The sequence below is a fragment of the Corvus hawaiiensis genome, chromosome 18 (genome assembly GCF_020740725.1).
Source record: "Corvus hawaiiensis isolate bCorHaw1 chromosome 18, bCorHaw1.pri.cur, whole genome shotgun sequence".
Classification (NCBI taxonomy): Eukaryota; Metazoa; Chordata; class Aves; order Passeriformes; family Corvidae; genus Corvus; species Corvus hawaiiensis.
In genome coordinates this window covers 8,312,948-8,340,700 of record NC_063230.1, presented here as the reverse complement: position 1 = coordinate 8,340,700, position 27,753 = coordinate 8,312,948, and the positions used below count along the sequence as shown (strand labels likewise).

The 27,753-nt window shown below is 39.9% G+C and overlaps 1 protein-coding gene across 3 annotated transcripts; it reads left to right on the top strand.

Moving 5' to 3' along the window:
* Positions 1-1,633: 1,633 nt before the first annotated feature.
* GOLGA3 (golgin A3) lies at positions 1,634-27,095 on the top strand. 3 transcript variants are annotated; one of them, XM_048322749.1, is made up of 24 exons: positions 1,634-1,729; positions 3,559-3,911; positions 6,725-6,883; positions 7,848-7,960; positions 8,448-9,139; positions 10,354-10,465; positions 11,520-11,826; positions 12,424-12,626; positions 12,849-12,986; positions 13,945-14,106; positions 14,969-15,337; positions 15,672-15,749; positions 16,695-16,958; positions 17,433-17,527; positions 17,691-17,907; positions 18,490-18,633; positions 19,265-19,462; positions 19,947-20,063; positions 20,292-20,431; positions 21,165-21,297; positions 21,504-21,626; positions 21,969-22,133; positions 22,339-22,499; positions 22,960-27,095. In XM_048322749.1, the coding sequence occupies exons 2-24, from the start codon at positions 3,782-3,784 to the stop codon at positions 23,165-23,167; spliced, it is 4,428 nt and encodes a 1,475-aa protein (XP_048178706.1). In that variant the 5' UTR covers positions 1,634-1,729; positions 3,559-3,781; the 3' UTR covers positions 23,168-27,095. The 3 variants fall into 3 exon arrangements, with proteins under 3 accessions (XP_048178706.1, XP_048178705.1, XP_048178707.1); XM_048322748.1 differs by having other exon boundaries at positions 6,725-7,006; XM_048322750.1 differs by lacking the exon at positions 6,725-6,883.
* The last annotated feature ends 658 nt before the right edge of the window (positions 27,096-27,753 follow it).

Here is a 27,753-nt window from a genome sequence, read left to right as displayed (position 1 = left end):
CTGCAGCTCTGTGCTTAGGCAATAGTCTCCAAACAAGTGGTTATTCCTGTAGCTGGGGCTTTGGTGCTATGTGGCAGACTAGCAAGTAAAAAAGATACTTTGGAGCTTTACCCAAGCATTACATTGTTCTAGAGAGATGGGATCAAAGTCAAGAAGCAAACATAGGCAAATATTCCAACTGAAGAGAACAGTTACTTTCGTGACTCAACAAATTGAGTTCTCTGTTAGTTATTGTTTTCTGGTTTTGAGTTCTCTGCGAGAGACAAAACTTCAAGCTTTTACATTCTTAAAAGAAAATCTAAACCAGATCAAATGAAGATCAAGCATTCAAGTCTTCCTCACCATATTGTTCTTGGCAACTTTTGTGGAAGAGTATCCAGTGAAGGTCACTACTAAAGATTTGAAACACTCACTCACACACGCAGTTCTCAGGAGATCCTCGCTCCCCTTCACACATTCAAATCCCGCACATGGTTTACAAGCTCAGTGCCAAACAAGCATTCAGCCAAGTTCAAACTTCAGTTGACACTGGTGCTGATCCAGCCTGGGATTGCCCACTTATACAGGCATCTGGCTCAGGCAGCAGAACAGCAGGAGGCTGTCCCATGAATCCAGATACACTTTCTCTGGATACCTCTGGGAGCCTCTCTTACAGCCATGCATTTGCACTTGAAAACAGTCCTCTTCCTGACTTAAGTTTGTAAAGTAATGTTCTCTTCCAAATAATGCCTAGAGGGCTGTGTAATGTGTACAGGAAAACACCTAGCTGCTGGCAATATCCAGGAGCTCGGTTAACAAGTTCGCAGTTCAAACAGCATGCTGGTTTTTTGGTTTATCAACCCTCTGACTTGTGGAACAGCCTCCCGTCTTCCTAGAGAAACAGCTCAGGGGATTCATCTTCATAATAAGGATAATTTGGAAAGGTTGATAACAGAGGAATACCTGGCAAAGCGGACGCTCATTACCTGGCAATTACATTTAGGGTGGCAGTATGACGTTAGCAGGAGTTTTCATTATGAAATGATGTGCTCCGATGCACCAGCTCCCAGTACTCCAGAGGACTTGTGGGATGCCCGGTGCCAGAAAGACGCTGGAAACTCAAAGGATTGATTTATGAGGAAAGGGCCGTCGGGAATGCTGAAAACGTGACATTTACAGGACATGTCACTGGACTCTGACCCTGTAAAAGGCAACACTAATGCAGGAACATGAATGATGCAGATACAGAAGGCTGTGAGGGGCGCACCACTTTCACAAAGATATTTAAATTTTATGCACAACTTAATTTTAATTCATGCAAGTCGGTGCCAGCCCCACGACCCCGACGGGTGAGCCGATCAGAGCCCCGCCCGGTACAGCCCCGAGCGGACACTGAGGGCGGCCCGGCCCGACAGCCGCTCCCCCTCCGTCCCTCCCTCCGTGCGCTGCCGGAAGGGTCCGTGTGGAAAAGCCATCGCCTCTCCACGGGCCCGGCGGCCTCGCCGCCGCCTGGGAGCGCCCGGGTCTCGGCCGCGGCTGTGCCCGGCGGGGGCCGCGGGACGGCGGCGCGGGGGTGGCAGAACCGCAGGGCCCCGTACGGGCCCGCGCTGGGCGGCGGCGGCGGCGGCAGCGCCCGGCCGGCGGCGGAGGGAGAACCGCGCTGCACCGCCCGCCCTGCCCCGCCCGCCCCTTCCCGGCGCAGGCAGCGCCACGTCTCGGGCAGGAGCCGGCGCCGGGCGGGCGGCCCCAGGTCTGCGGGGGGCTGGCCGGGATGGGGGGCGGCGGGGGTGCCTCGGGGGGGACCGGGGGCCGCTTCAGGCCGCGGGGTGCTCGGGGCTGCCGGGGAGCGGGGAACCACCCGGCCCGGCTCGGCTCGGCTCGGCTCGGCTCCGTGGGCTGCGACCCCGGGCCTCCCGCTGCCTCTGCCGGCGCCCAGGGACGTGCCCGGCCCGGGGACCTCGCGGCCGTGTCTGCCGGCGCCTCCCCGGTCGGTGACCGGGACCTGTTGTCGTCCTGGTTGTTCGTTTTAAGCAAAATCGGTGGTTTTCGTACTACAGCTCTTTCCCTGTGGGGTTATTGCTGTGTTCCCGTGGCGTGCCTACGTCTCTGTGTATGTATGTCTACTTGTGCGCAGCACAGCGATATGAAGGGACTCTGAGGCCAACATGCTCGACCCTTTAGTATTAGGAATGGGTTGTACAAAAGAAAGCCGTTCTTGATCACCTTGATTATTTAAACGTGTTTTATGACAACAAACGCATCTCGTGTTGGCTGGGTTTTGCCAAGGTGTAAGGAGCCAAAATATTCCTTGCCTTTTGTCTGTAATTCCTCTTTGTAACCTGTCATGTAGCATCTATTTGCTGTACAGTGGCAGTTCTAGGAGTTTTATTGAAAGCTTTATTATACTGAAATCTTTGAAAATTAGTAACAAATCACAGTGAAGGTATTCGTTTTTCTGTTCGATGGAGGTTTCCTGTTTAGAAAGGTGCTCCAGGTTTTTGGCTCCTTCACGGCTCACCTCTCTAAGGGTCACCTACATAACTGTGTTTTCCTGTGTGCCCTGAGCTGTTTGCTGCTTCAGTAACATTTTGGAGATGATGGTGGTGTTGCTGGGTGACCAGGGCAGTGTGGCACAGTAGCAGTTACACAAGTGCTTCCTGGAGATATGGAAGGAATGTCGTTCAAAATGTTTGTGTTCATGTAAAATGCAGTCAAAATATTCCTGATTTGACATTCTCCCACAACCTCCCCCCAGCCCCCCCCCCTTTTTTTTTTTTAAATGGGGATTTCTTACGTTTCTTTAGTAAATAACAATAAGATTTTGTAATCTGGATTCATCTGTCAGTAACTGTCGGAACAAAATTTAATTACTTGTAGTGACTGTATAGAACAATTTCTGTTAGATGGTATTAGTTGGCGGGATCTTTATCCAGAGGTTAGATCTGAATATCTGGAGAATCATTTGAAAATTTTGTAAACTGTGGTTGGAAATCCTCTTCTTGACTGGTCATAGGAGAAGGCAGTGTTGAGCTGCAGTCCAGGCCACATTCTGACTGCCAACGTGTGCTGTAATGAGTAGTTCACATTCTGTACAGTGATTCATACTTGTTATTCTGCAGACAAGTAAACAGTAATGATGTAATTTATTTTTAAAAAATTAAATCTGAATTCCATACTTCATTTTAACAGAAGATGCTGAAACTCATTCCTTGAAATGAAATATATGGCATGCTTCCATATATATATACACCATTGTTTACAGAGCAAAATGCTACTCTGAGTACTGGCTTGGTTCTTAACTCAGAGGCCAAAAAGGCCTTTCCATAAAAGGGACAGTGATTTTAAATCAGCTCTCTTGCTAAATATTATCTGTTGCATCATTCTGCAGTGCATCAATGCTACTAAAAAAAGTGAGCATAAACAGATCACTTTTTATTCCCAAATCTGGGTATTTGGTTGTATTTCATTGTCTCTGTTGTTACCCATGTCCTGGTTCTGTCTGTGGGCACTACTTTATTTTTAACTCATATTCTCAGAGCTCTAGTAAATGTTTGTAAATTCATTACGTATTGTTTCTAGAAGATGCAGCTCCTTGGTGATTACGACTTTGTCTGCGAGCTGTTTCCGTGATGTGGCGTTAGCAGCTGCCTGCTGCACACCAACAGCTCTACAGCTCAGAACTGTGCTCCTGTGTGACGTCTTGATGCTGTTCTTGCTGATGGAGAGAAACAGGACTTGGTAGCTCACTTGGTGGCAAATTGTTGAGAAGAAGAACTTTCCAAGGATCTGGATCGTTTTTACCATGGACTCCTCATCTGTCCAGCAGGATGTTCACTTGGAGAACAGAAGCAGTAATGGGGCTCCTGGCACCTCTGAAGAACTTTTTGATTGTAAAGCCAAGTCTCAGCTAGTTACTACAGATGAAATTAACAGTAAGTTATTTAATATGCACCAAATAATTTCCTAGTCTTACCCAGGCTTTTATATAATCATCTGTTTTATTGTTCAGCTGATGGAGAAGGATGTTTTTCCTTGAGGTCAGGAATTTCTTGTACAGCAGTTTTAAGCAAGTTTGGTGAAGTCTATAGCTCTGTGTGTGTGTAAAACTGTTTTTTTAGCAGTAGAACTTGTTCTTTTGAAAGCAAAACCAAACTATTAACTTAAATACTATCAGCTGTCAGGTGAGTATTTGTTGTTCAGGGTGTTGGTATGTCTTCAGATAATGTTTCCAAGAGTGTACACCTGAAACTCTCTAGAATGAGCAGTTCTGAAATGACTGTTCCAGAGTAAGCTTGTGACTGGAGCACTTTATTCTGGCAGAAGAAATCTTCCTAATAAATTAAATTACTTAGATAAAACCCAAAATGTCTGGCTAAGCTTCCCTTTATGAAAGAGAGATGCTGGCATTTATCTCAAAGTAACTTTTATATGTAGACAAGCTTTATTATAAAATAATCATGCAGCTGTTTACAAGAAACTTTAGAGTCCATTATCTGAGTAGATTATAGAATCAAACTTGATCTGGAAGGGAGCTGTGGGGGTTATGTAGTCCAACCTGCTGCACAGAGCACACCTAGTTCTGGAGCAAGATCAGGTTGCTCAGGGCCTCATCCTGTTGAATTCTGAAAGTCTCTGTAGAGGGAGGTTCAGCAGCCTCCCTGCCCATTCCAGTATTTAAGTGTTTTCATTGTGAAAGTGTTTTCCCTGCACTGAATTGAAATCTCCATGTTTCCCTGGCAGGAGTCTGAGGGTATGTTGGTGTATAAGGATATGGGGGTGGCTGGGTGGAGGAGTGTGTACATTGTGGCTGCGTAGACACACAAAAGCACAGTGGTTCCTTCTGTAAAAGGAGGTGACGTGATGAGGTTGGGGCCTTCTGGTACCACAGGTTTGTCAACTTGTCACAGGCAGGAGAGAGGAAGCCTGAGACTTTATTTGCTTTTCTTATGCTGCCCGTTATCAGAGTGGCAGAGTGTAGTTAGGTGATGACTCATTCATCTTTTATGAAGCTGGAGATGACACGTTCCTGTCATCTCCTGTGCTGGACAATCGAGTTGTGGCTAACAAATAGATAAAGTGTATCTTTCTACTGTTTTTATTCTAATTGCATCTCCTTGCCCATTGTTCTAAAAAGACTGCAGCTGTATTGACACTACTGCCTTTAAATGACTTTAGTTCAAGGAGTGTTTAGATGCTGAGTGTCTCTTGGCCTCAGGAAGTTGCCCAGAAACCACTCCTCCAGAATTTTGCTCCAGCATCCCATTTGTGTATGTATACCACTCACTGTTGTGAAGAAAAAGTGTAAATAAAGTATAAACCTGACGCAGTAATAGCTGCAGCTTCTGAGATGGGCAGAAACAATATTTCTGCACGTATGAGCTGTCTTCTTCTTTTTGGCTTCATGTGGCTATTCTTAGCATTGACACCTATTTTAAATTTGGTTTTGCCAATATTCTAGTTTTAAAATGTTAGTCATTAAAAAGCAGTCTTGTCCTCTGTCCTCCTTTACATCCTTGTTGAACCCACCCTTTCCATGCCTGCAGCTGTTTTTGTGACAACATGATGGTCCACATCAGAGAAATGATTAAGGCTAAATGGTCTGAAATGTTGTCTGCATGACAAATAAGATACTCAAAAGTATTTTGATTCCAATCTTAAGAGTCGATGGGTTTTGGCAACCTAAGACTGAAAGCTTTTTATTTCTACCAAAATTCAGTTTCCTCATTCAGTTTCCTCTGTGCTGGTTCACACTGTGCTGGCTTAAGGGAAGATGCACTGCAGAGGTGGGAACTTGATTTTTGCACTTGCAAATACTTTGTGATCATAAATGCTAAATATTTTCCACCGTCTTTAGTAAAAAATAATGACATCTTCCATATTATTCCAATGAGTTCCAGTTACTTCAGCGATAACGTGGTGTGGGAATGAACAGAAAGGCAATGGCTGTTTCAGTGCTCTGCTCATTTAAGATCTATAGTAATTAAATTAAAGTTAGATACACAGTTTTTTTTGCAACAGCAGGTTCATAAATGTTAGTAGTCCCCAGCCAAGTAAATAGAAAAGTGTGAGAAATCCAGAGTAAAAGCCTGTGAAATGTTTGACTGATTTTGAATATGCATTTTTTCTAATGGAAAAGAAAAATACTAGTAAGTGGGGATAAAATTGGTGTTGAAGTGGTTCCTGAATTGCATTTTAATTGGTAGGTTTATTATTTTGATAGATATGAGCTTTGCTACTGTACTTTTGATGAAGATGTCCTATTTGAAAAAATGTAAACTCAGTTTAAAATTGAGAAACTGCTTGGTCCAGGCTGGAAGTCAGGATGGTGGATGCTTTCTCCCCAGTGCCCAGCAGCACATCAAAGAGCTGAATCATTCAGCACAGGCCTGCAGCTGCTGAGCCTTACTTGTAGCAGGTTGCCCCCCTCAGAGTTCCTTACACACGGTGTTTCATGCTTCTAAACCTAACAGGATTTAAAAACCTTTGTGAAGTTTTCAAGATACCTTATATGATGACTTTTGAGGTCGTGCTTGAGGGCAACATAGTAAAGCAAATGAAAGGTACTTGTTCTGGTCTTTTAAAGTAAAGAATCAAAAATCCTCTGTGAAATTTCTCCTGCCAGTTGCTGTCAGTAGCAATTTCCATATTTGTACAATATAAAGGCAACAGTGCATTGTATTTGGGTGGAGGTGTGAACATAAATGGTGTGGCTTAAAGTGTAGCTCAGTAAAACTTCCTTTTCCAGCTACCAGTAATAACATCAATGAAGTGCCAAATGAAGAGGGAAGCCTGGAGATAAACAGCAAAGTGGACGCCTGCCAGAATGGGCCAGAGTCGCTCTGCCCCGACTCTCCTGTATCTTTTGATCCCACCAGCAGTGAACAGGGTGAAGAGTCATCCTCAGGTGTGACTGGTTTCCATGACAGCCTAAGGAAGTCTCAGGGAACTAGTGCTGAGGGCATAGCTCTTAGAAAAGAAGCTTTGCAGTCTCTCAAACTAAGTCTTCCCATGCAAGAAACTGAATTGTGTAAGCATCTGTTTATGGTGGTGCCCCTGCTTTCTCTTGCTGCATAAAGCTTTTTTTACTCTGAGCCTGGCTCTGGACTTCTATAACATCATTTAAGCTTGAACTAAACTTCATTTTTGCAGTAAACTTTTACTTAGAACTACAATTCATTTTCTTTCAGTAAGCCACCCTCTGCTGCAGCTAAGGCATGTGCCTTACCATTTAAAACTGGCTCTTCACTGGAGGGGAATTCACGCTTTCTGGGGCTGAAGCTATTCTAATCTTCTTGATTATTAGGAGTAACAGGTGACAAAACCAAAAACCAGCAGAACCATATGATTTTAAGCTAAGAAAAAAGGAAGGGAGAGAAGAGCAATGAAGGGGGGAGAAGGGAAAGCCTTTGTATTAAGGTGTCTAAAAGTCTTACTACAGGGAAGGTTTAATGTGAGTTAATAAGAGGTAAGAAAATGTATCTAGGGAACAATTTGCCACTGCTTGTAGGGAATGAATGGACTGTGTAGGTCTTGCTTAGTTTTATAATTTTAGTACTGTCAGAAATGCAGGACAGGTGAGATTAAATGACAGCAATATTTTTTTCTTGCTGTATAATCTCTTGTCATATGGCTGCGGAGGAACTATAGCATTTGCAAACTGAGCAGTGGCAGTCCACAGGCTTTATGAGTGCTTACACAAGGATATATTTGCAGCGGGTCGTTTGAGGTGTGTGTCAGTGGGCTTTCCTTTTGTTCCTTGCTTAAGCATGAAGCATGTTGCCAATGGTAGAAGGGGCTTTTACCTTTTGCATTCCATTTGCCTGTGTTGGAGTCTTCTGTTTGACTGTGAAGGTATCTTTCCCTCACAGGCTCAGCAGAGTCTTCACTGCCATTGGAGAATGAAGAACAGATCAGACTTCAGGCAAGAAGGCGTCTGGAAGAACAGCTCACGCAATACCGAGTGAAGAGACATCAAGAAAGAGTGAGTACCACGCAACACATCTTCTAGATTGAGTTTTGTTGAGAAGCTTGGAAACTTTACCATTTCTGTGCCCTGAACTAAAACATTCAGTAGTTTTCTCAAATGTGAGAAAGCATTTTTTTTTCTTCTAAACAGGCAAAATTTGGTTCTGTTACCTCATCAGTAATGTACCATTTTGTGCAACTTAAAATGGCGGGGGGGGGAGGGGAGGGGCAACCGACACCAAACTTAAAGTGACCTACATGTTCAATTTTGCCTGTATTTTCAATTACCTTTAGGAGTTTCACATGAACATTTTCAATATATATACACTGAATGTTGATAGGGTTAATTGCTGATATAATTTACCTTGTTTATGAAAGGATGTATATTTAATATCGGTGTAGAAGTGTAGAGCTTTATATCTTAAATTACAGCAAAATAAGTCTTTGGTGCTATTTTAAAGTTAGCACTCTGGAATTTATTGTTAACTCTTTGTTTCTTTCAGTCGAGTCAGTCTACATCCAAAACCCGTCCCTCCAGCACCCTGGATCCTGAGCTGATGTTAAATCCAGAAATCCTGCCAAGAGCCAGCACTGTAGCGATGACAAAAGAATACTCCTTTTTGCGGACCAGTGTCCCCAGGGGGCCAAAGCTGGGTAGCTTGGGACTTCCAGCATCGTCAAAAGAAAGAAGAAGTTCAAAATCTAAGGCCAGCAAGATCCGGTCCTTGGCTGACTACAGAACTGAAGATTCAGACACTCAAAATGCTACTGGGAATTCTGTGGCTACTGACTTATCTGGGGGGGCTCTGACGCAAAGCAGAAGTGGTCCAACATCAGTTGTTTCTGAGATCAGTCTGCCCTCTGATGTGGATGATCGAATAGAGAATTCCTCCTTGGCAGGAGACAGCATTTCAGAGATTGATGGGAGTGAAGTGGGAATGAGGCTGGATGGAAATGAGAGTGACAGCTCTACCTACAGCAGTGTGTCAGGGAAAGGGCTGTATAGCAGTTTACGGAATGCAGAAGGCAAACAGGATACTCCATATACAATAAATGGCCAGAAGATACATCCTGAAGCAATGGGGCAATTTCCTTCCATCAGTGAGGTGCTGCAGGCTGCAGCAGTGGAGCATCAGGCCCAAGAGCAAGAAGTTAATGGAGAGGTACGGAGCAGGAGAGACAGTATTTCTAGCAGGTAAGAATGATCACATTGTTAGTTAATTATATTTTCTTGGAATAGGCAGCCTATTACTCTTGCCTCCTACTAACTTTAGATCCAGTTTTAACTTACACTGTGATTAAGTCTGTTATTAGCTTCCAAATTCTAAAAGAATCTGAGAAGTCGCTTCACTTGAGTACCTATTTACTAAGTATATCTTTAGAGAAAGATATTTTTGCCACTGACTGTATTAAATGTACTGCAAGCAGTTGTTTCTATCTGTGTAGAAGGACTTCATTCTCTGAATCACTCACAAGCCTTGGTCTGTAAAGTCTGAAAGTGTAGAGTTGACTGCCTCAGTAATATTTAGTATTGTCCTTTTCCTAATCTGTGCATGTACCTTTCAGACCTCACATAGTTAAGAAATGCCAAGAGTCTTGTCCTAGATACCCTATCCTCTTTATTTTTAGAATAAGATTTAGTCTCCCAAGCTTATGTGTGTATGACAGGTATTAAACTGATTCAGAAAGCAAGTGCATGGCTGGTGAAGCCCTTAACAATGTGTGCTTTTTATAAGTTGTCTGTAGATGCATGTTTTATATGTTCTACTTTTGAAATTTTTGAATTTTTTTTAAATACTCCCCCCCCGCTTTGTTAGAATAAAGTGTCATGCCCAGAGATGTTGAGGTGTACAATCAGTTGTTGATGATTATTCTGGCTTAGACTTATTTCTTATGGTAATGAGAGAAGATCTTTTTCTCAAGATGCCTTGGCTGTACAGCAAGAAATCAGCATAAAGAATCCCTTATACCAAATACCTGTTCTTCCTCCTATTGCAGAAGCTGTTGGTATTTCTCAGGCAAATTAAAGCAGATAGAGAATAGTTGTGGAGGTTTTGTGATCCCATCATGTCCAGTTGTCTGCTTAAAATGGGATCTGTATATACAGAATATGATGAAGTCAGCGATTGCACTTCTGTGAAATAACAAACATATGGTGCCACACTAGATTCTAGTTGCTGCAAGTACAGGAAGCTGGAGTATAAAACTTTAGCATGAATGTAATTGCTTTCTCTTTTTAACAGAGGTTGTTCCACTGTGTTCTGGATCTATCATAAAGCCAGAAAAAACATCCAACAGTCTAAACCACGTGGAGTCTGAGTACCTCTTAATTTCAGTGTCACTTTTCTTGAACGAGACAAGAGTTGTATTCTAGCCCTCTAACTGTGTTTGTGTTGTCTCTGTCTCCAGTGTTTCTATGGAAAGCTCTATCGCAGGAACTCATGATGAGATGTTGCAGGTTATGAAGGAGAAGATGAGACTTGAAGGGCAACTAGAAGCACTCTCACTAGAAGCTAATCAGGTAGAAAATGAATTTGGAATTCTGTATTCAGCAAATCAGATGAATATTTTAATTAATTTTCAAGAGCTTCTTGCTCATTACTTGTGGAATTGTGTTTTGTAAAAACATTGTTGGATAAGGTACTTTACAAGAATGCCATGGTGGCTGACCCTGGCTGGATGCCAGGTGCCCACCAAAGCTGCTCTGTTACTCTAATCCTCAGCTGGCCAGAGAAGAAAAGAAATAACAATGAAAGGCTCATGGGTTGAGATTCTCCCCAGAGAGATGGGGAATCTCAGCTCCAGAGCATGGGGCACCTCCTTCCCCTCCCTCTGCACTGACCTTGGTGTCTGCAGAGCTGTTTCTCTCACACAGTTTTCTTTCTTATCTTTGCTGTTGTTCCTCTGCTATTTTTTTTTCACTTTCTGAAATCCCTCATCCCAGAGGCACTCCTGCTGTCACTGATGGGCTCAGCTCTGGCCAGTGGTGGGTCCATCTTGGAGCCAGCTGGCCTTGGCTCCACTGGACATGGGGGAAGCTTCTGCCAGCTTCTCACAGAGACTACCCCTTGTAGAACCCCACTACTGCATAAACACAGTACAGATGGTGAAGAAGATTAGTATCAAGTTGGTAAAGTCTTCAAAGATTACCTTAAAGAAAAAAGAAAGTGGGGTTTTCATATGGTTTTTTTTTTTAAGAAGTCAAATTAAAAGAGGGACAATAAATCCAGAGCAGTGCTAGCGATGTCTTTATAAGTATTTTCTTTTTGTTTTAATTGATGGTATAACATTAAAAATACAAAGCATTCTTCCTTAAAGTGTGGAAATATGTGTTTTATGAAAGATGCTGATGTGGTTACTGATATGCAATGCTCTGTGTCTTGTATGTTCTTTCCTCTGTGTTTTCTTTGACTATTTGAAATACCTGATAGGTGAGATGTTGCTTTAAAAAGAATTTTTTACAAGCAAGTGGTCTTTGCCTTATCAAAGCCATTTTGCTGGGCATCTTTTTTAGTCAGCCATTAATGTCTTTTCTCATGAGACTTCTGTATTTTGATTTTTCTGGACACATTCAGGCTCTCAAAGAGAAGGCTGAGCTACAAGCCCAACTTGCAGCTTTGAACATGAAGCTTCAGGCACAGATGGAGCACAGCCAAAACAGCCAGCAGAAGCAGGAATCTCTGAGCTCAGAAGTGGCCACATTAAAGCAGTCTTGCTGGGATCTGGAACGAGCAATGGCTGACCTGCAAAATGCCTTGGAAGCAAAGAATGCCAGTTTGGCTTCTTCAAACAATGATCTGCAGTTAGCAGAGGAGCAGTACCAGAGACTCCTGCAGAAGGTTGAAGATATGCAAAAAAATGTTCTCACCAGAGACAGCACAGGTGGGATGATGTAAATATCAGTCTTTAAAAATTTGTTGTTGCATAAATCATTTTATTTCAACCTAATTCTGAAGTCCAGGAAGAAAAAGAAATTTTAATTTGTGTTTATTTGATATCACACTAATAAAATGGTCTGAATTTTAAGACGATTGCTTTCTATTTTGTGTCACAAAAGTGTCACAGTTTGCAAGCTGCCACTGCCAGCCTGGAGAGGGAGGCATAAACATTTAGTCCAGACAGTGGCCTAGTTGTTTTTTTGGAAAATTGTACAAATACTGATTTGTAATGATGACTCTACATGCCAGGACACCTACTTCCTGATGTTTAGTTAGTTGATGTTTTCATAACTAAGGAACTGTGAATGCTTACAGAAGTGATTCATTTAGTTTAATTTTACTCTGCTTATGACCTGATACTTTGGATTCTAGCACTTTGGCAGGAAAAGCCAATCTTTATGTAATTAGGCATATGTGCTTTTGTTCAACAATAAAGGAAAAGTAGAAAAACCTACGAATATAGCAATAATCCATGAAAAAGTGTGCATATAACAGCACAGTGGGGTGTGCTAGTCCAAGTCCTTCATTTTTGTTCTCCTAGTTCACGACCTGCGACAGCAGTTGGCTTCCTTGCAGACCCAGCTTCAGAAGGTGCAGCTGGAACGGACCACGCTGACCAACAAGCTGAAGGCATCTGAAACAGAGATCACATCTCTCCAAAATGTGAGGCAGTGGTACCAGCAGCAGCTGGTCCTGGCACAGGAAGCCCGTGTCCGGCTGCAGAGTGAGATGGCCAATATACAGGTATTGTGATTTACTTGTATATGGGAGAGCTGAGAATCTGTTCTTTTTTGTCAGTTTTAACCACAGGACAACCTAGTGCCCTTCTACAATGGCCTGACTGCACCAGTGCCATGAAAGTAGTAGCTGAAATAAGGCACACACAGTTTCAACATGATTTTTTTTTTTTTTCTGAAATTCTTAAATTCTGTTGGTATTAATCTGTGATTTTTTTCCTTCCTTTAGGCTGGGCAAATGACTCAAGCAGGTATGTTGGAACATCTCAAACTAGAGAATGTGGCACTGTCTCAGCAGCTGACTGAAACCCAGCACAGGTCCATTAAAGAAAAGGAACGTATTGCAGCACAGCTACAAAATATTGAGGTATGGTTGTAGATGGATTTCATGAGTTATGTTCTATCTAGGTTGTGTATTTATGTTTTGCAAAGTCAAGGCTATTCTGCCAAAGTCACATAGAATTCTTATGAACTGGTTCAAATGCTGCATTATAAAAGCAGTAAATATTTCAGAGCAAATAAATTTGTGTGGCATTATTAACAATAAGAGGGAACAAGGCCATATATTTTCCATTTGAAGGTGATCCTTGCATTTGCAGTTCTGGTATTTGTTTTTAATTGAAGGCAAATGTAAATGTTGTCCTTTGCCCATTCATGTACTTTTTCAAGAGAACTTAATTGGAAGTTTATCTAAATTAGTAATTTGCTTTTTAAATGTGTGAAATTGCTCAGTAATCAGGTTTGTCCTTCCTTCCCTCCAGTAAGAAAAGTTGGGTAAAATCTGAAGTTCAGTTCAGTCACTTCCAAAGCTCTTTAGAACCTTAAATTCCCCTGATTTTCAGTGACATTCCTGCTTCTGTCTCAAAGGAGAGTAAGGCAGCAGGTTAGTGGAAGCACCCCATCTGCAGTGTTACTGATAGCTTGTGTAAATGACAGGAATTGCTATTTCCTGAGTAGCTACTGTGTCCAAGGAATTCCTTTTGTATTAGAATTTTTCGAAACAATTAATTTTAATAAAGATTCTTTTTCTTCACGTCTTGCTCATCAATTGAGAAAGGACAAGGTGTTATTTAATAGGAATTCAGATTGTCACAAGTATGCAAGACACTCACTGTTATTCTAAGGTGTTTTAAGTATAGGAATGAGTGACTTCAGTAAAGGCATACAGGTGTATCAGGCAGACATCAGAATTATTTTTGTTTGTGTCTTTCCTCTACAAATTTTCTTCATAATCTACTTTTCTCTTTTCCTATTTTTTTTTCTTTTTCCAACTCCTTCCCCTCCATTGAAACCGTAGCAGTTGATTCCATGTTTTCTCTATACAGGCTGACATGTTAGATCAAGAAGCTGCCTTCATGCAGATCCAGGAGGCTAAAACCATGGTGGAAGAAGACTTGCAGAGAAAACTAGAGGAGTTTGAGGATGAGAAAGAACAGCTTCAGAAGATGGCTGATTCTGCAGCGACACTGGAGCAAGAATTGGAAAAGGTAGACTGCTGTTAATCAACTTCCCAAGGGTTCCAAGGGAAATACTTGTTTGGCAGAAAAAGCAATAGTAAATAGATACTGAGCTCTAAACTTCTTTTTAAAACCTGAAAGATTGCTGCAAAACTGAAGTGCATATTAAAGTCACTCTGTTCCAGGTAAAAAGGCCTTTTTTTCAACCATGTCAGTAATAATACTTTTTTAAAACTTCATAACTGTTGTTTTGCCAGATGCTGGGTATTTTTTTAGTGAATTCAGTATGTGGTTATTCTAAGTATGGACAAGAACCATAGATCCATGTTCAAAGTTGTTAGGCAGTCAGGATATCATTATATACATTTGGACTTACAGAGCCCTGCTTTAACCTTGTAACCTTACATAGGCAGCATGTCAGGGGCTGCAGTGAGATGAAGTATGTGATTGCTCAGTACTACATTCCATGTAATGATATGGTATTATTAATAATGCTGAATTTACCTGAATTTACTGTGGACACCTTTTTCAAGCAAAACTTTGAAATACAATGACTATTATGAATATTTTAGGTTTGTCATTCTGGTCATGCTTAGCCTGTAAGGTAACAGATGCTGCACAAGGCAGTCAATACCCTTAACAGAGCAAATAGAAGTGGCCTAGGAAAGTTAAAAAATATTACCACCTTCTGCTATTTTCTCCTAGAGGCTAAAATATTAATTATAACACTTGATTTTGATTAGAGTGCATTTGCAAAGATAACCTTTGTTTTGTATTAATTTAATATTTCTTATTTCTATTTTCTTTTTCTGTATTAATTAATTGTATTAATTTAATTTTTCTTATTTTTAATATTTCTTATTTAATATTTTGTAATAATATTTCTTGTCAGGTCAAGTTGACTTTGCATCAGCGAGATCTGCAGCTTGAATCCTTGCAGCAAGAACACCTCGACCTAATGAAGCAATTGACTCTAACCCAAGAGACACTGCACACCAAAGAGCAGTCCCTGGATGACCTGCAAACACAGTATGATGAACTGAAGGCCAGGTTAGAAGAGTTCCAGAGTGATGCTACTTCTAAAGATGACATGATCCAGTATTTGCAGAATGAGAAGATTGTGTTGGAAGTCGCTCTGCAGGCAGCAAAAGCAAGTAAAGAGCAACTTGATGAAGGAGCAGTGCGCCTTGGAGAAGATACAGAAGTAACATCACAAATGTTGGAGCAGCTGAAGCAAGAAATGGCAGTCAAATCAAGCCAGGTAATGATCTTTCTGAAATCTCACAGTTTTAAAACACAATAATTTGGAGTTCAGGTCATAGTTTGGGAAGTAATTTTGTAGTGGGCTCTTTTCTGTGGCGCTGTGGGTCAAACATCTTTCCTATGCAGTAATTTGGCTGCCAGTGTGGTGACCTGGTGAATGTATTTCTGTATCAAATGTTGTGTTATCTAACCATTGAGGTGCTTAGTCAGAAACAGGATCTTTGTTAGATTAGGCAATTGTTACAAATCAGACAGATACGCTCACTGAAGAAATCAAGTAGAATATGACATTTGGCACATTAAGCAATGTTTGTTTTTTCCCCCTCTGGCAGGTGGAAAATCTGCAACAAGAAAATGCCAGCCTCAAAAAACAGCTTCAAAAAGTGAAGGAACAGTTCCTGCAGCAGAAGGTAAGCAAAACAAAGAAATTTCCAAGACATAAACCCAAGGAATACAATTCATTTTACAGTGAAGGCATGTACTTCTGGGGGGGTTGTGAGGATATTTGAATCTCCTTTTTGTATCACAGAACTTTGTGACATTAAAATACAGAAACTGTATAGCTTACAGTTGAATTTTTATCTGTAGCTAATGTAAAAGCTGATCCACCAACCAATTAATGCTTTGATAGGGCTTCAGGGAGTTTGCCAAGTGATCCACCAAAGAAAATCTCTTTGGTTTGTTCGTTAGGTTTGCTTCTGCAAAAGCACTCATGTAAGTCTTCAAGCGTTGTCGTTTCCTTGCAGCTCTGAGAAAGCATAGTTGCTTCAGTAATTAGATGGTAAATAAGTGCTTTACTGCAAATTTTGTTCCGAATTTACGGTTTTGAAACAGTAATATGAAATTGGTATGTCATTAGTGTTGCACATATATGTGTCTTATTTATAAGACACCATTAATTTGCTGCTTGATTGCTTATTAACCTAATGTCAAAGTTTGTTTTAGCTTGTTATGTTTTAAGTTTGGGAAGGCTGTTTAAACTGTCAGTCACAGTTAAGCCCTCTTCTTATGGTAAAAGTTACTAATTGTGTGCATGGGATGGTTAATTTGTTACAATTACTTTGGTTTTTAAAAATGGCACATAATTAATGCAGTTTTCGTAAAGAATGTGAAGAAGAGTATCCTGTACTGCAGAGAACACTGAGGTGTTTTTTTAATTAACTGCTGATATGAACTGTTACTTAATATCTGAGCTTGCATAAAAGCCTTTGAATCAGAGTAAATATAATACAGAAGCTGATGCTGGTTTGTATGACACACACCCTCCTCAAACTAAAAGAATATAGTAAATTAGTCATAAATTTGCAAAGCTGAAACAGAAGTGTCATTGTCCTCTTGAAACTCCTGTGTGCAAGGTCATGGTGGAAGCTTACCGGAGGGATGCAAGTTCCAAGGACCAGCTGATTAGTGAGCTGAAAGCTACAAAGAAGCGGCTGGACTCAGAGCTGAAGGAGATAAAACGAGAGCTGCTGAAAATCCAAGTTGAAAAACAGTCCCTCGAATCTGAGCATGCAAAACTACAGAAGGAAGTGTCTCAGGTTCACCAGCAAATGGTGGAAATAGAAAATCACCTCCAGTCAGTGCAGAAAGAACGAGATGATATGGAAACACGCCTACAGGTATGGAAGGTGTAGAGCCCTGAACTTGGAGGGTGTTACATCCAGGATACACTGCTATTTCTAGTAATGTTGGAAACAAACAGAATAACCACCTGCAAGTTAATGTTCTTGGTTATATATTTAAAATAGTCTAGACATTTCAACATATACCTAGCAAAGTTCTGTAAATGCATGACTGCTTACTAACATCTCGTGTAAGTGGAGAGAAGCACTGATGCTGAAGCAGTTTCCTTGGCCCTAAAGTGAACTCCAAGAACAAAATCCAAACACTGTTCATATGTGTTAACAGTGGTGGCCTCAGAGGGATGAGTTAAAGAGGATATAAAAGGGAAAGAGAATATGGAGAACTGGAGAGCCATTTATATTTAGAGATGGAAGTAATTTTGAAATTTCATGCTTTTTCTTTTATAATCAAACATACACAGCAAACATGCTTTTGTTCTTACGCTCACGGGTCTTTTCCTTCCTGTTAAGTCTTTGCAGTTCGATAAGGAGCAAATGGAATCTCTTGCTGAGGCAAATCAGGCATTAAAACAACAAGTAGAACAAATGCAAGAGGAAGCAAAGAAGTAAGTGTTCTTTTAGCACAGACAAAAGAACTACAGCATTTGGTTTTCATATTTGGCTTTCAAATGTTGGGTTTTGTTGGGTCATGGGAAAAATTAATCTTGTAGTACTATTTGTCAAGCAGCTTTTGTTTTTACCTGGTGTTTTCTTTTCCTTTCACACCAGGGCGATTACAGAGCAGAAACAGAAAATGAAGCATCTTGGGTCAGACCTGACAAGCGCTCAGAAAGAGATGAAAGCAAAACACAAAGCCTATGAGAATGCAGTCAGCATTCTCAGTCGGAGGCTGCAGGAATCTCTGACTGCAAAGGAATCTGCTGAGGCAGAGCTGAGCAAACTAAAAGCACAAATTACTGATGGTGGGAACGACCAGATTGCTCAGGTATGCAGATGTCTTCTGACATTGTACAAAGACAGAGCTATATGTCTTGAAATACTATTTCACCCTGAAGTGATGAAAATATTTGGAAAATAAAGCTAGACATGGTGTCAGTGTTCTGAGCACTGAGAACTTCTTTAACTATATTTGAGGCTAGATTTCCTGATGAATTTTTATTGTTGGTTTGTTTTTTGGTTGGTTTTTTGGTGGGATTTTTTTACCTTTTTTTTTTTAAAGGGTTAGTATCTGAAGATTTTCCAAAATTCTAGTGCTTACTGCTTTTTTCTCATTGACAGCTAAAAGTTTTTCAAGGTAGCCATAGCTTATTTATATATGTTAAACCTGTGATAAGAAAATTAATTTACTGAGGGAAGCTCCAGTTTCTTGAACCAATGGAGCAAGATATCAAATATACCAATAGCAGTAGCTGGATGTAGTGGTGGAAAACTCTGATCAAGACCTTTAAACTAAACACTAGCCACCTCATTTCATATTTGCTAGAGGAGTAGGCATTGTAACCAAAGCAGAAGTGACTCCTGAAGATGGGTGATGCACTAATCACATGTGTGACCCCTTTGTCCGTAGGAGAAGATTCAAGCTCTGAAGACAGAACTGAGAGCTGTGAGCAGCAGTAAGTTGATGCTGGAAAAAGAGTTGCAAGAAGTGATTTCACTGACCAGCCAGGAGCTTGAAGAGTACAGAGAGAAAGTCCTGGAACTTGAGGATGAGGTGATTGCTTCAATTTGCTTCGTAGATGGGCATATGACAATAAAAAATGCCTGAGAAATTTTAGTACCAAAGTTTTATTCCAACGGTGGAGAAAATCAGAATCTTGGATAGGAAACATCATGTCAGTGATACTTGCAAATTTTGTTGTCTTGTGCTGGTTCTTCTTGGTTTCATGAGTCATTGTCATATAGGGAAAGAGGATGTATAGGGAGAGACGAGTGCTTCTTGTATTAGATACCAGCTGTGTCTGGTCATGAGACAGTGAGGATACATGAATCATGAGCTTTTGGAACTACTGGGAGTCATGAATCCCCAGTGATTTTGAGGGCCAGGTGGTGGTGTTCAGTTGTAGAGTGGCACAAAAAAATTGTATGTATCAACTACTCGGGATTTGCACCTGAACAGTACTCCTGGATTCTTCTTTCTAGCAAGCATTTTAGTCTTCCAACACGAAAAAATACCAAAGTGAACTTACTTTTTGATATTCATTTAAAGGAGAAAAAAAAGAAAAAAAAAAATCCCACTCTGGAAAAGCAAAATGCTTAATGAGTTCAACTCTCAATTCTTTTGTGATAGTAGTCTGAAGTTGTTTGGTTATGTTTGTTTGATTTGTGTTTTCCTTTGACTATAGCTTCAGGAATCTAGAGGCTTCAGGAAGAAGATAAAACGTTTAGAAGAAATTAATAAGAAGTTGACCCTTGAACTGGAACATGAACGTGGAAAACTTACAGGTCTCAGTCAGTCCAACGCTGCTTTGAGGGAGCACAATAATATCCTCGAAACAGCATTGGCAAAAAGAGAGGCAGACTTGGTACAACTGAATCTACAGGTATTTGACTTTTTGATGTAATAACTTAAGAAAGGAATTGGCTCATATTGTACGAAGTCAGTGCATTTTCTCCAGCTCTGGGTCCTCCATGTGTTGCATAACAGCAGCAATATGGGGGGCTGAACAAAAGATCAGAAATGGGACCTGGCACTAAACAGAGTTTTCTTTGGAAAAAAAATTAATAAAATGTCCCTACAATACTTGCAATAGTGAAAGTGTAGGTAGTCAGAACATACAAACCCTGTTACGTATGGATTCATTGAGATAAATCATTTTTATGCCAGTAGTAATACATTCATGGGGACATAGGCAATGAGCTACCATTTAACCATAGCTACTTTCAATGTTGAAGGTACTGTGTGGAAAGAGTGATCAGTAAACAGCAGTGAGTTGTTTTGCAATCCCTGCATGGTTTGTGTTTATATTTCCTCTACTTCCAGTGAGCCCACACAAAAGGTGCATTTGCTTTTTTGATGTGTTACAGGTTCAGGCAGTCCTAAAGCGGAAAGAGGAAGAGGATCAGCAAATGCAACAACTTATTCAAGCTCTACAGGCTTCCCTAGAGAAAGAAAAGTTAAAAGTTAAAGACCTTCAGAAGCAGGTAATGGCTCATCTTTTATTTACTTAGAAAGTGATTTAAAGGTATTTTAAAAGTATCTGGAATTAAATCTGTTTTATAACATACTACTTCCTGCAGGGTCTCTGTCACGATAGCCAGTGGCTGAAAGATCAGTTGATGCCTTCTCTGTTGTGTCCTGTGTTAAGCTCCCTTTCTGATTCATGCTACAGTGACAAAACAAAATAAAACTGCATCTCTTTCTCCTGTTAGGAAGCAGCAGCCAAAGCAGATGCAGCCCATAACCGCCGACACCACCGGGCGGCGATGCTCGAGCTCAGTGAGATCAAGAAGGAGCTCCATGCCAAAGAACTGCTGGTCCAGGCCCTGCAGGCTGAGGTGGACAAGCTGCAGTAAGTAATTGTCTGAAAAAGAACAGTAATTAAAACGAATCATCTGAAAAAGGTGCACATTAGTGAGTTTTTGGGTTTGCCCCTTCGTTCCCCAGCAGAGCCTGGCTGTCAGATGCTTGTTTGGACTCTGAGCAAATACCTGCATTTTTCTCTCTTTACAATTCAGTTAGACTTGAAGTACACTGGTTTTAGGCTTCACTATCTGCTTTTTCCCACTTTCTACTATTTCACGTTACTAGTAAGGATTAACAATTTATATAGATCCTATTATTCTTCTCTGATTAATTTGATTATTGACTATGTTCCACAATGTATTAAAATTCAATTAGCTTGTATATAAAAATTTTTCTTAAATTATAAGAAATTATCATACCTACATGAAAATGGATATAAACTTAACCCTATTCCTCCAAAAACAAAGCAAAATTGCTGACAGGGTATTGTTTTATTTTTTTTACTGCATAATCTGTTGTTTGTAAATGGACTATTAGCAGTGCTCAATGAATTTTGTAAAATCTTTTTTCAATATTTAATATTTATACATCTCTTTCATAAAATCTTTTTGTAATTTAACTCTTGCTATGAATGTGTTGGCAAAGCCCTCAGTCAGAGCTGTAATTAACCAGGTTCCATGCATGGTCATGACATTTATAGTTACATGGCTAACCCAGTGAAATTCCTGTTTTAAAGAACAGATTGAATAACTGCTCTGTCTGTTAATCTTGCTGTGCAGGGTAGAGGATGAAAAACATTCCCAGGAAGTATCTCAGTTTCAGCAAGAGCTGGCAGAAGCCAGATCTCAGCTCCAAGTTCTGCAGAAAAACCTGGATGACAAACTTAGTGAACAGCCTCTAGTAAACCAAGAGGTAAAAAGTGAACACTTACTGTGTTTATCTGTATTGATACTGCATTTTATGACTTTGTCTTTAATTCAGCGTTTTTAATAAAGTTTTGCTAGGTTTTCTTAGGAAAGGTGTTATTAGACATAAGAATATATTTCTTCTGATAGATTTTGTGGTTGATTGCACCTGTAGATAATTCCAATGATTTTTTTTTTTCTTTGCCCTGGTAGGTGGAAGACCTGAAGTGGGAAGTAGAACGAAAAGAAAGAGAAATTGAAACACTTAAGCAGCAGCTGGACATGACTGAACAGCGCAGCCACAAGGAGTTAGAAGGGATACAAGTTGTCTTGCAGGTATTTAGTCGAGCTAGTGGAAATTCTGATGGATTGAAATTCTGATTGCTGTAGGGGGATAATTAAAACGATATTTTTATTTTTTAAAAGCATACTTTTTTCTAAATTTTTATTTTGGCTGTGCTGTTACCTTTGTTTTTTTTTCAACCTTTATGCCATTGAAATAGGCTACTGACTTAACCTAGTATCTGATTTTCTGCCATGGCAAATTCATTTCAAACAGCAGTGTTGTGTGTTGGGTTTTTCTAGTTTCCTCTGGAAACTGAAAAAATTATAAAAACATTAGTTGGCTGGAATTTTTATACTGTTTCTCTACATCATACTGATTCTCTTCCCATTTAGAATATCAAGACAGAGCTGGAAATGGTGAGGGAAGACCTGTCAGTGGCTCAGAAGGATAAGTTTATGCTGCAAGCTAAAGTGACTGAACTGAAGAACAGCATGAAGTCACTGCTGCAGCAAAACCAGCAACTGAAGTTGGACCTGAAGCATGGCAAGATGAAGAAGGTATTTAAATGGGAAGAACACATTGTACAGTACAGGAAAATCCTCTGCTAATGTTCTTAAATAACCTAACATGAATATGCCTGTGATTCCTGATCTGTAATGAGGATGTGTACCAGTAGTGTGATGTGAGATTCTAGGTGAGAAAAATGATATTGATGAAATAACTTAATCGTGTTTCTGACTCTTCTTTTTTTCCTTTAACCAGAGGAAAGAACTGAAAGGCGAGAATAACTCTTCCAATCCTGTGACTCCAGTCAAGATTCCTGATTGTCCAGTGCCTGCTGCCTTGCTGGAAGAACTGTTGAAACCAACAGCTGTGAGCAAGGAACCTTTAAAGAATCTGAACAGCTGTCTCCGGCAATTAAAGTATGGCCTGTTATTTTAAACCATATTAAATAATCTTAAAAATGTTTTCAGGAAACCAGCTGCCACCATGAGGAAGAAAGGATTTGTAAAATTAATTCTTTATTGGGACTATATTTAGGACAGTGGGATGTTCTGTCATTGTAAGTGCTTGCTTATATGGCTATTACCATAGTGAAAGAAGACTTTACAATAAACTAAACAAAATGTCCATTGTAAATAGTACACAGCAGAAAAAAGTCAGAAACAGCTACTAATAGTTTTTAATTAAGCATATTGTATTTGTTTTGCTCGTAGGCAATTCCTAAGCTTCTTGTAGATTTCTTACTCTTGTATACAGCTATATCTTAGGTAGTCTTGGAGTAGGTATCAAGAATCAGAAAAGTAATTTTTTGATCTTGCATTTAGCAGTCAGTTTTCTGCTTGTTAATTTTTGCATTTTTTGTTCTCAATACATTCAAAGGCAAGAAATGGACAGCCTTCAGCGCCAGATGGAGGAACACACCATTACAGTACATGAATCAATGTCTTCATGGACTCAGATTGAGGGCAAGTTAATGGACCTTACTTCTACAAGTCCCACAACTGCATCAGACCAGCAGGAGATTTCTACTGCAGATGAAAAGAACGAGAATTGTAGTGTTAGTGACAAGGAAGCTTTGACACTATAACCTCCTTATCAGTTGTCTTTCATCCTATTGCTTTAAGTATATAAACAAATCTTTATAAAAATTATTTATTTCCTTTTTTTTTAAATGGTATTCGGAGTTGTGCTTTTGCCTGTAGAAGCGAAGGGCACTGATTTGAGAAAGTGATGTAATATTTTGTAACTGATGTAATAAGAATGTGCTATTCTAAGGGTTTGTTTGAAACCTTGCCATAACAATTCTGTCATGTTGGGTACTGCCAAGTGGTGAATCTAGCTCACTTGAGGGTTTAGTAAGAAATGCAGGTGAAGATTTAAAATGAGGTCAGGAGGAGCATCTGTTTCCAAGTACGTAATTGTTCAATCTGGGTGAGTTTGTTAAGGAATTACTGTTAATTGTGTAACAGCTAGGTTTTCTTATTTGGATTTTTTTTTTAATTTGTGGGAGTAGGATGTGTTTCTTTCCCCCATCTTGGGTTGTAGCCAAACTACAGGGAAAAATAAGTTCTTCTCATGTTCAGCCATTAACAGTGGTTGAGAACTGCATATGCTGAGCATTCTCTTGTCCCTCTTATAATCTCTTATTCTTGAAGTTCAGATTATGGATATCTGTATTTGAGTAAGCCATTTCCAGTTTTGAAGATGACCTCTGACCTATAGCAAAAGAAACAAGACTGTAAAGACAAGCAATGCAGAGCAGTTGGTATCTTTGGCAGATTTGCCTGGGATGTTTGCTGATGTTTTTCTCTTACAGTCACAGGCCAGTAGTGAGCTTTGCTTCACTGCACAAATACTTTGCACCTTTTTATTTCAAGTTTTGAAGTAGACACCCTTAAAAAAGTATGCGTGTAAAATACATATATATGTATATATATAAAAGAAAAAATCATAATTTTCTGACTTTGAATATCTGGTTTAATATGCTTATATACTGTAAGTTAAGGCTACAATGAGGGGTTTTGTTACTGTCATTGTTTTAATATTACATTTAAGTTTGCTCTTCTTTGACATACTGTACAAATGGCTTGGGGAAATTAGCCCCCAAAGCCAGAGCTTTTAGAAATGTAATTATTTTTACTTTAAAAGACATAATTCTAATGCCTATAAAATTATTATTTTTAAAAGCTTTATCTTCTCCCACACACTTCCTCTACTTTTTGCACCCTCTATTACAAGGTGTCCACCGTGAATGGAAGTGTTGGTACTGTGGCAGCCCCTCTGCAGAGCACCTTGACTAAGTTACTTTTAAAGCAGCTCACTTTAGTTTCCTTCATCTTTGGTCCCATTGCTCCCTGTGGCTCATAGTGCAGTGTTAAGCCAGCCTTCTCCTCACTCAAAAATTCAGTGTTCAGGTATTTGGCAGATTTAGTGGCAACTCATGTACTAGAATGTTTTTGTCCTTAAAATATAAACTAGTCCATTATATCCACTATAGTTTGGTGTTTACAAAAAAAAAAAAAGTCTATTAAGTACCAGTGGATTCAGAAGCTGGAAAAAAAAGTTTTGGTTCATGTATTTTTCCAGAGAGGCTGTTGCTGGTTTTGGATTTGGTTGTTGCATAGGAGGGGGAAGGATATTGCATTTTGTTTAGCAGTAAGGTAAAAAATAAACAAAACTCCCAAACCCACCTATATTTATCCAACGTCTGATTTCTCATAACTACCACTTCAAGCTCTAGTGCAACTGAACACTTTGCACTAAAAGTGTTTATACTGAATGATTTCATGCCCTGCAGCTACTGGATTTTAACTTATATTTTATTGGGATCAAAGTCAAGTGATGCTGACAGTCAAGGTTTTGAAATTGGTAAAGGAAGAAATGCATTGGTGTGGCATTAGGTGCCCATGAAACGGATTTACCAAACAGTTCAAAAGCTTTACAGACTAGCTTAAGACATGTCTGCACACTGCTGCAGTGTACTTTGTAGAGTAAATGGTACTGATTAGCTTGCTGTTATGTTCTTGAAGTTGCCTGTATATTAAGCTCAAAGAAGGAAAAAACCAAACAACAGTATTGTCAAAGAAAAAAACTAACTGTAGTGAATAATATATTCAGTACAGAAAAAAACTACCAAATGTCCAGGATTTAAAATACTACTTGTTGCAGCGTTAATGTTGCTGTTCACTTTATTAAACACATTGCCTACAGTTCAAAATCCACTATGTTCCAATCTGTTAGTTCGGCAGTGGTTGTATGGGTAAAGGTTTTACCTGATATCAAAGAAGCCAGAATTGTTAGAAACCTTCATAGTTGTTCTGAATGTCAGCTCTCCTTTTTGTATCCATTCTGCATCCTGTTGCAGTTTCTGACTAGCTCCTGAAGACATCTGAGCTTGCACAATCAAGTAGCCTTAGATGTGTGTTTCCCTTTCCAAGATAAGGGAGCTGTTTTGGATTAGATTCCTGCATTGACCCACCTGCTCTGGAAGTATGTGGACACTGGGTATGGTCCTGTTACATTCACCATGTGTTTTTTCTACAAACAGAAACACCATGTCATTTACTTAAATGAAGGACAGACTTGAGGGTCTAAATCTGGTGAGGTACTAAGTCAAGTTACAGAAGTCACTGGGAAGTCTTCTAGAAGGAGCATGCAGTGTGTGATAAAAGCAAGGCCTTTTCTTTGAAGCTCATTAGCTATGTTTTTAATTACCCAGAGAAATAGTTGCTGCTTTATTAAAAAGCCTCACCCTGAGGCTAAGCATGCTCAGTCTACAAAACTTCAGGTCTCTGCTGTCTAGGCAATAAAATAACATAGTTGTAGGAATGAAAACTGCCTCCCTCTGCCTGTCACAGCCCTGCCAAATAATCAGGAGAACCTGAAGAATAATCTCTTTAAAAATTATTTTCCTTTTTACAAGCACTGCAATAGAATGTATTTTCTGTGTTTCTTCAGTGGTTGCTACCTAATAAACCAAGTCGAGTTAGTGAAGGAGAAATGCCACAGCAATGTGACAATGTTCCCAAGTGCTGAAAGCTGCGCATTAGTTTTTCAGATGCTGTTGAGTTTTTGAGGGCTCTTGAATAACTGTGCATTAAAAAAAAAAAATCACAACAAAGACCAGCAAACTCTACAATGGAATAAAATGTTACTGAGACCCTGGCATTGCTGAATATTGCATAATGCTCCATTCTGTTGTCTTCCAGATTTCTTGGAAATATTTGTGCACTGTATTGGGATCAGCTGAGCCCCCTATCCATTCATGCAACGGGAGGATCTGATCCCATACTGTTTATTTAGGCAATATCCTAGCAGAAATCTATGATATTTTCACATGTGTAAAGTAATAGCCAGGATGAATGTTCTATTGTTCATATTGTCATAGATTATATATTCCTCCTTAGGGGAGAGAACTGCAGTGGCATGGTTATTTTAGTGTTAGCTTTGACAACATTAAAGGTGTGCTGGGGACAGGTAGTATTATCAATACAAATTTACCTTAAAGGTGACAAATTCACTCCTGGAGATGCAGAAGCTTGTGATGTATATTTTATTGATTTTGTGGGGAAAGTGGGAATAGTTGCATGTGACTTACTGTGATCAGAGTCTTTAAGTATTTTCCTGTGAAAGCAGTTGCTGTTCAGAGGAATTACTAATGCTCATCAGCTGTCATCTGATCACTGCCTCCTACTAATGAGCAACACTTGAGTCTTGGGCAGCCTCATTTCCAATACAGATGCACAGATTTCTAGGGAAGGGAAAGATGTTCTGGATATTGTAAATGAAATGGTTCTGTTTCATGTATGACATTCAGTAATGTCTGCTTAGGCTGTGTTTGTAAAGATAGAAGTTAATAATTCCATGTTCTTGAAGAATGGATAAGCCAGGGGCTGGAGGAGTTACACTATGTACAATTAATGTTTATGATCATACAAAGCATGTTGATTATAAAAATTATGTGCATAGGGATTCCTTTAAAAGTTTTGTGCAATAAACTATTTTTGCTAAAGGGCCCCATGTTGTTTCTATTTTAAGAGTTACCATCTTCTTTTTGGTTTTGGGCAGTAATTTTTATGTTGGGATCCTGAATATGCTGTATAGCCTCCTTTAAGGAAAAAAACCTCTTTATTTTAAAATACTACATTATTGGGTATTGATTTTTCACACACCTAAACTTCACTGTATTTCCATTTTTCTCAGTTAGTTGATCACATCAGGGAAGAAACACAATTCCTTGGCCTGGATTTGTTAGCATCTGGAGTCTGAGTGTACAAAATGGAACAATGCAGAAATGTCATCTTCATTCTAATTTAGCCAATTGCAATGACAAGGAGAGAAATTACTGCACCTTACTTGCAAGTTAAACAGTGTGAGTTAAAGGGATACTGTTTTCTTCTTTAAGGACAGTAACTTAAACCAGCAAGTGCCCGCATTGCACATAGTACAGGTGCCTATACCCCTAAGATAGGAATGTTGTATCCGCTTGGATGGCTGGTTCACATCTGTGCAGGGAATTGCTTCCTTCTACACTAGAGGCCTCCTTCTTCGTAGTTTTCCATCTCTCACGGGTTATGCGAGACCGCTGCAGCATTTTGAGGTTAATACCCGGACGGAACCTTTCGAAAGAGGCCTCTCGACGTGCCTGTGCGTTCCCTGTCCCCGGGGCTGATG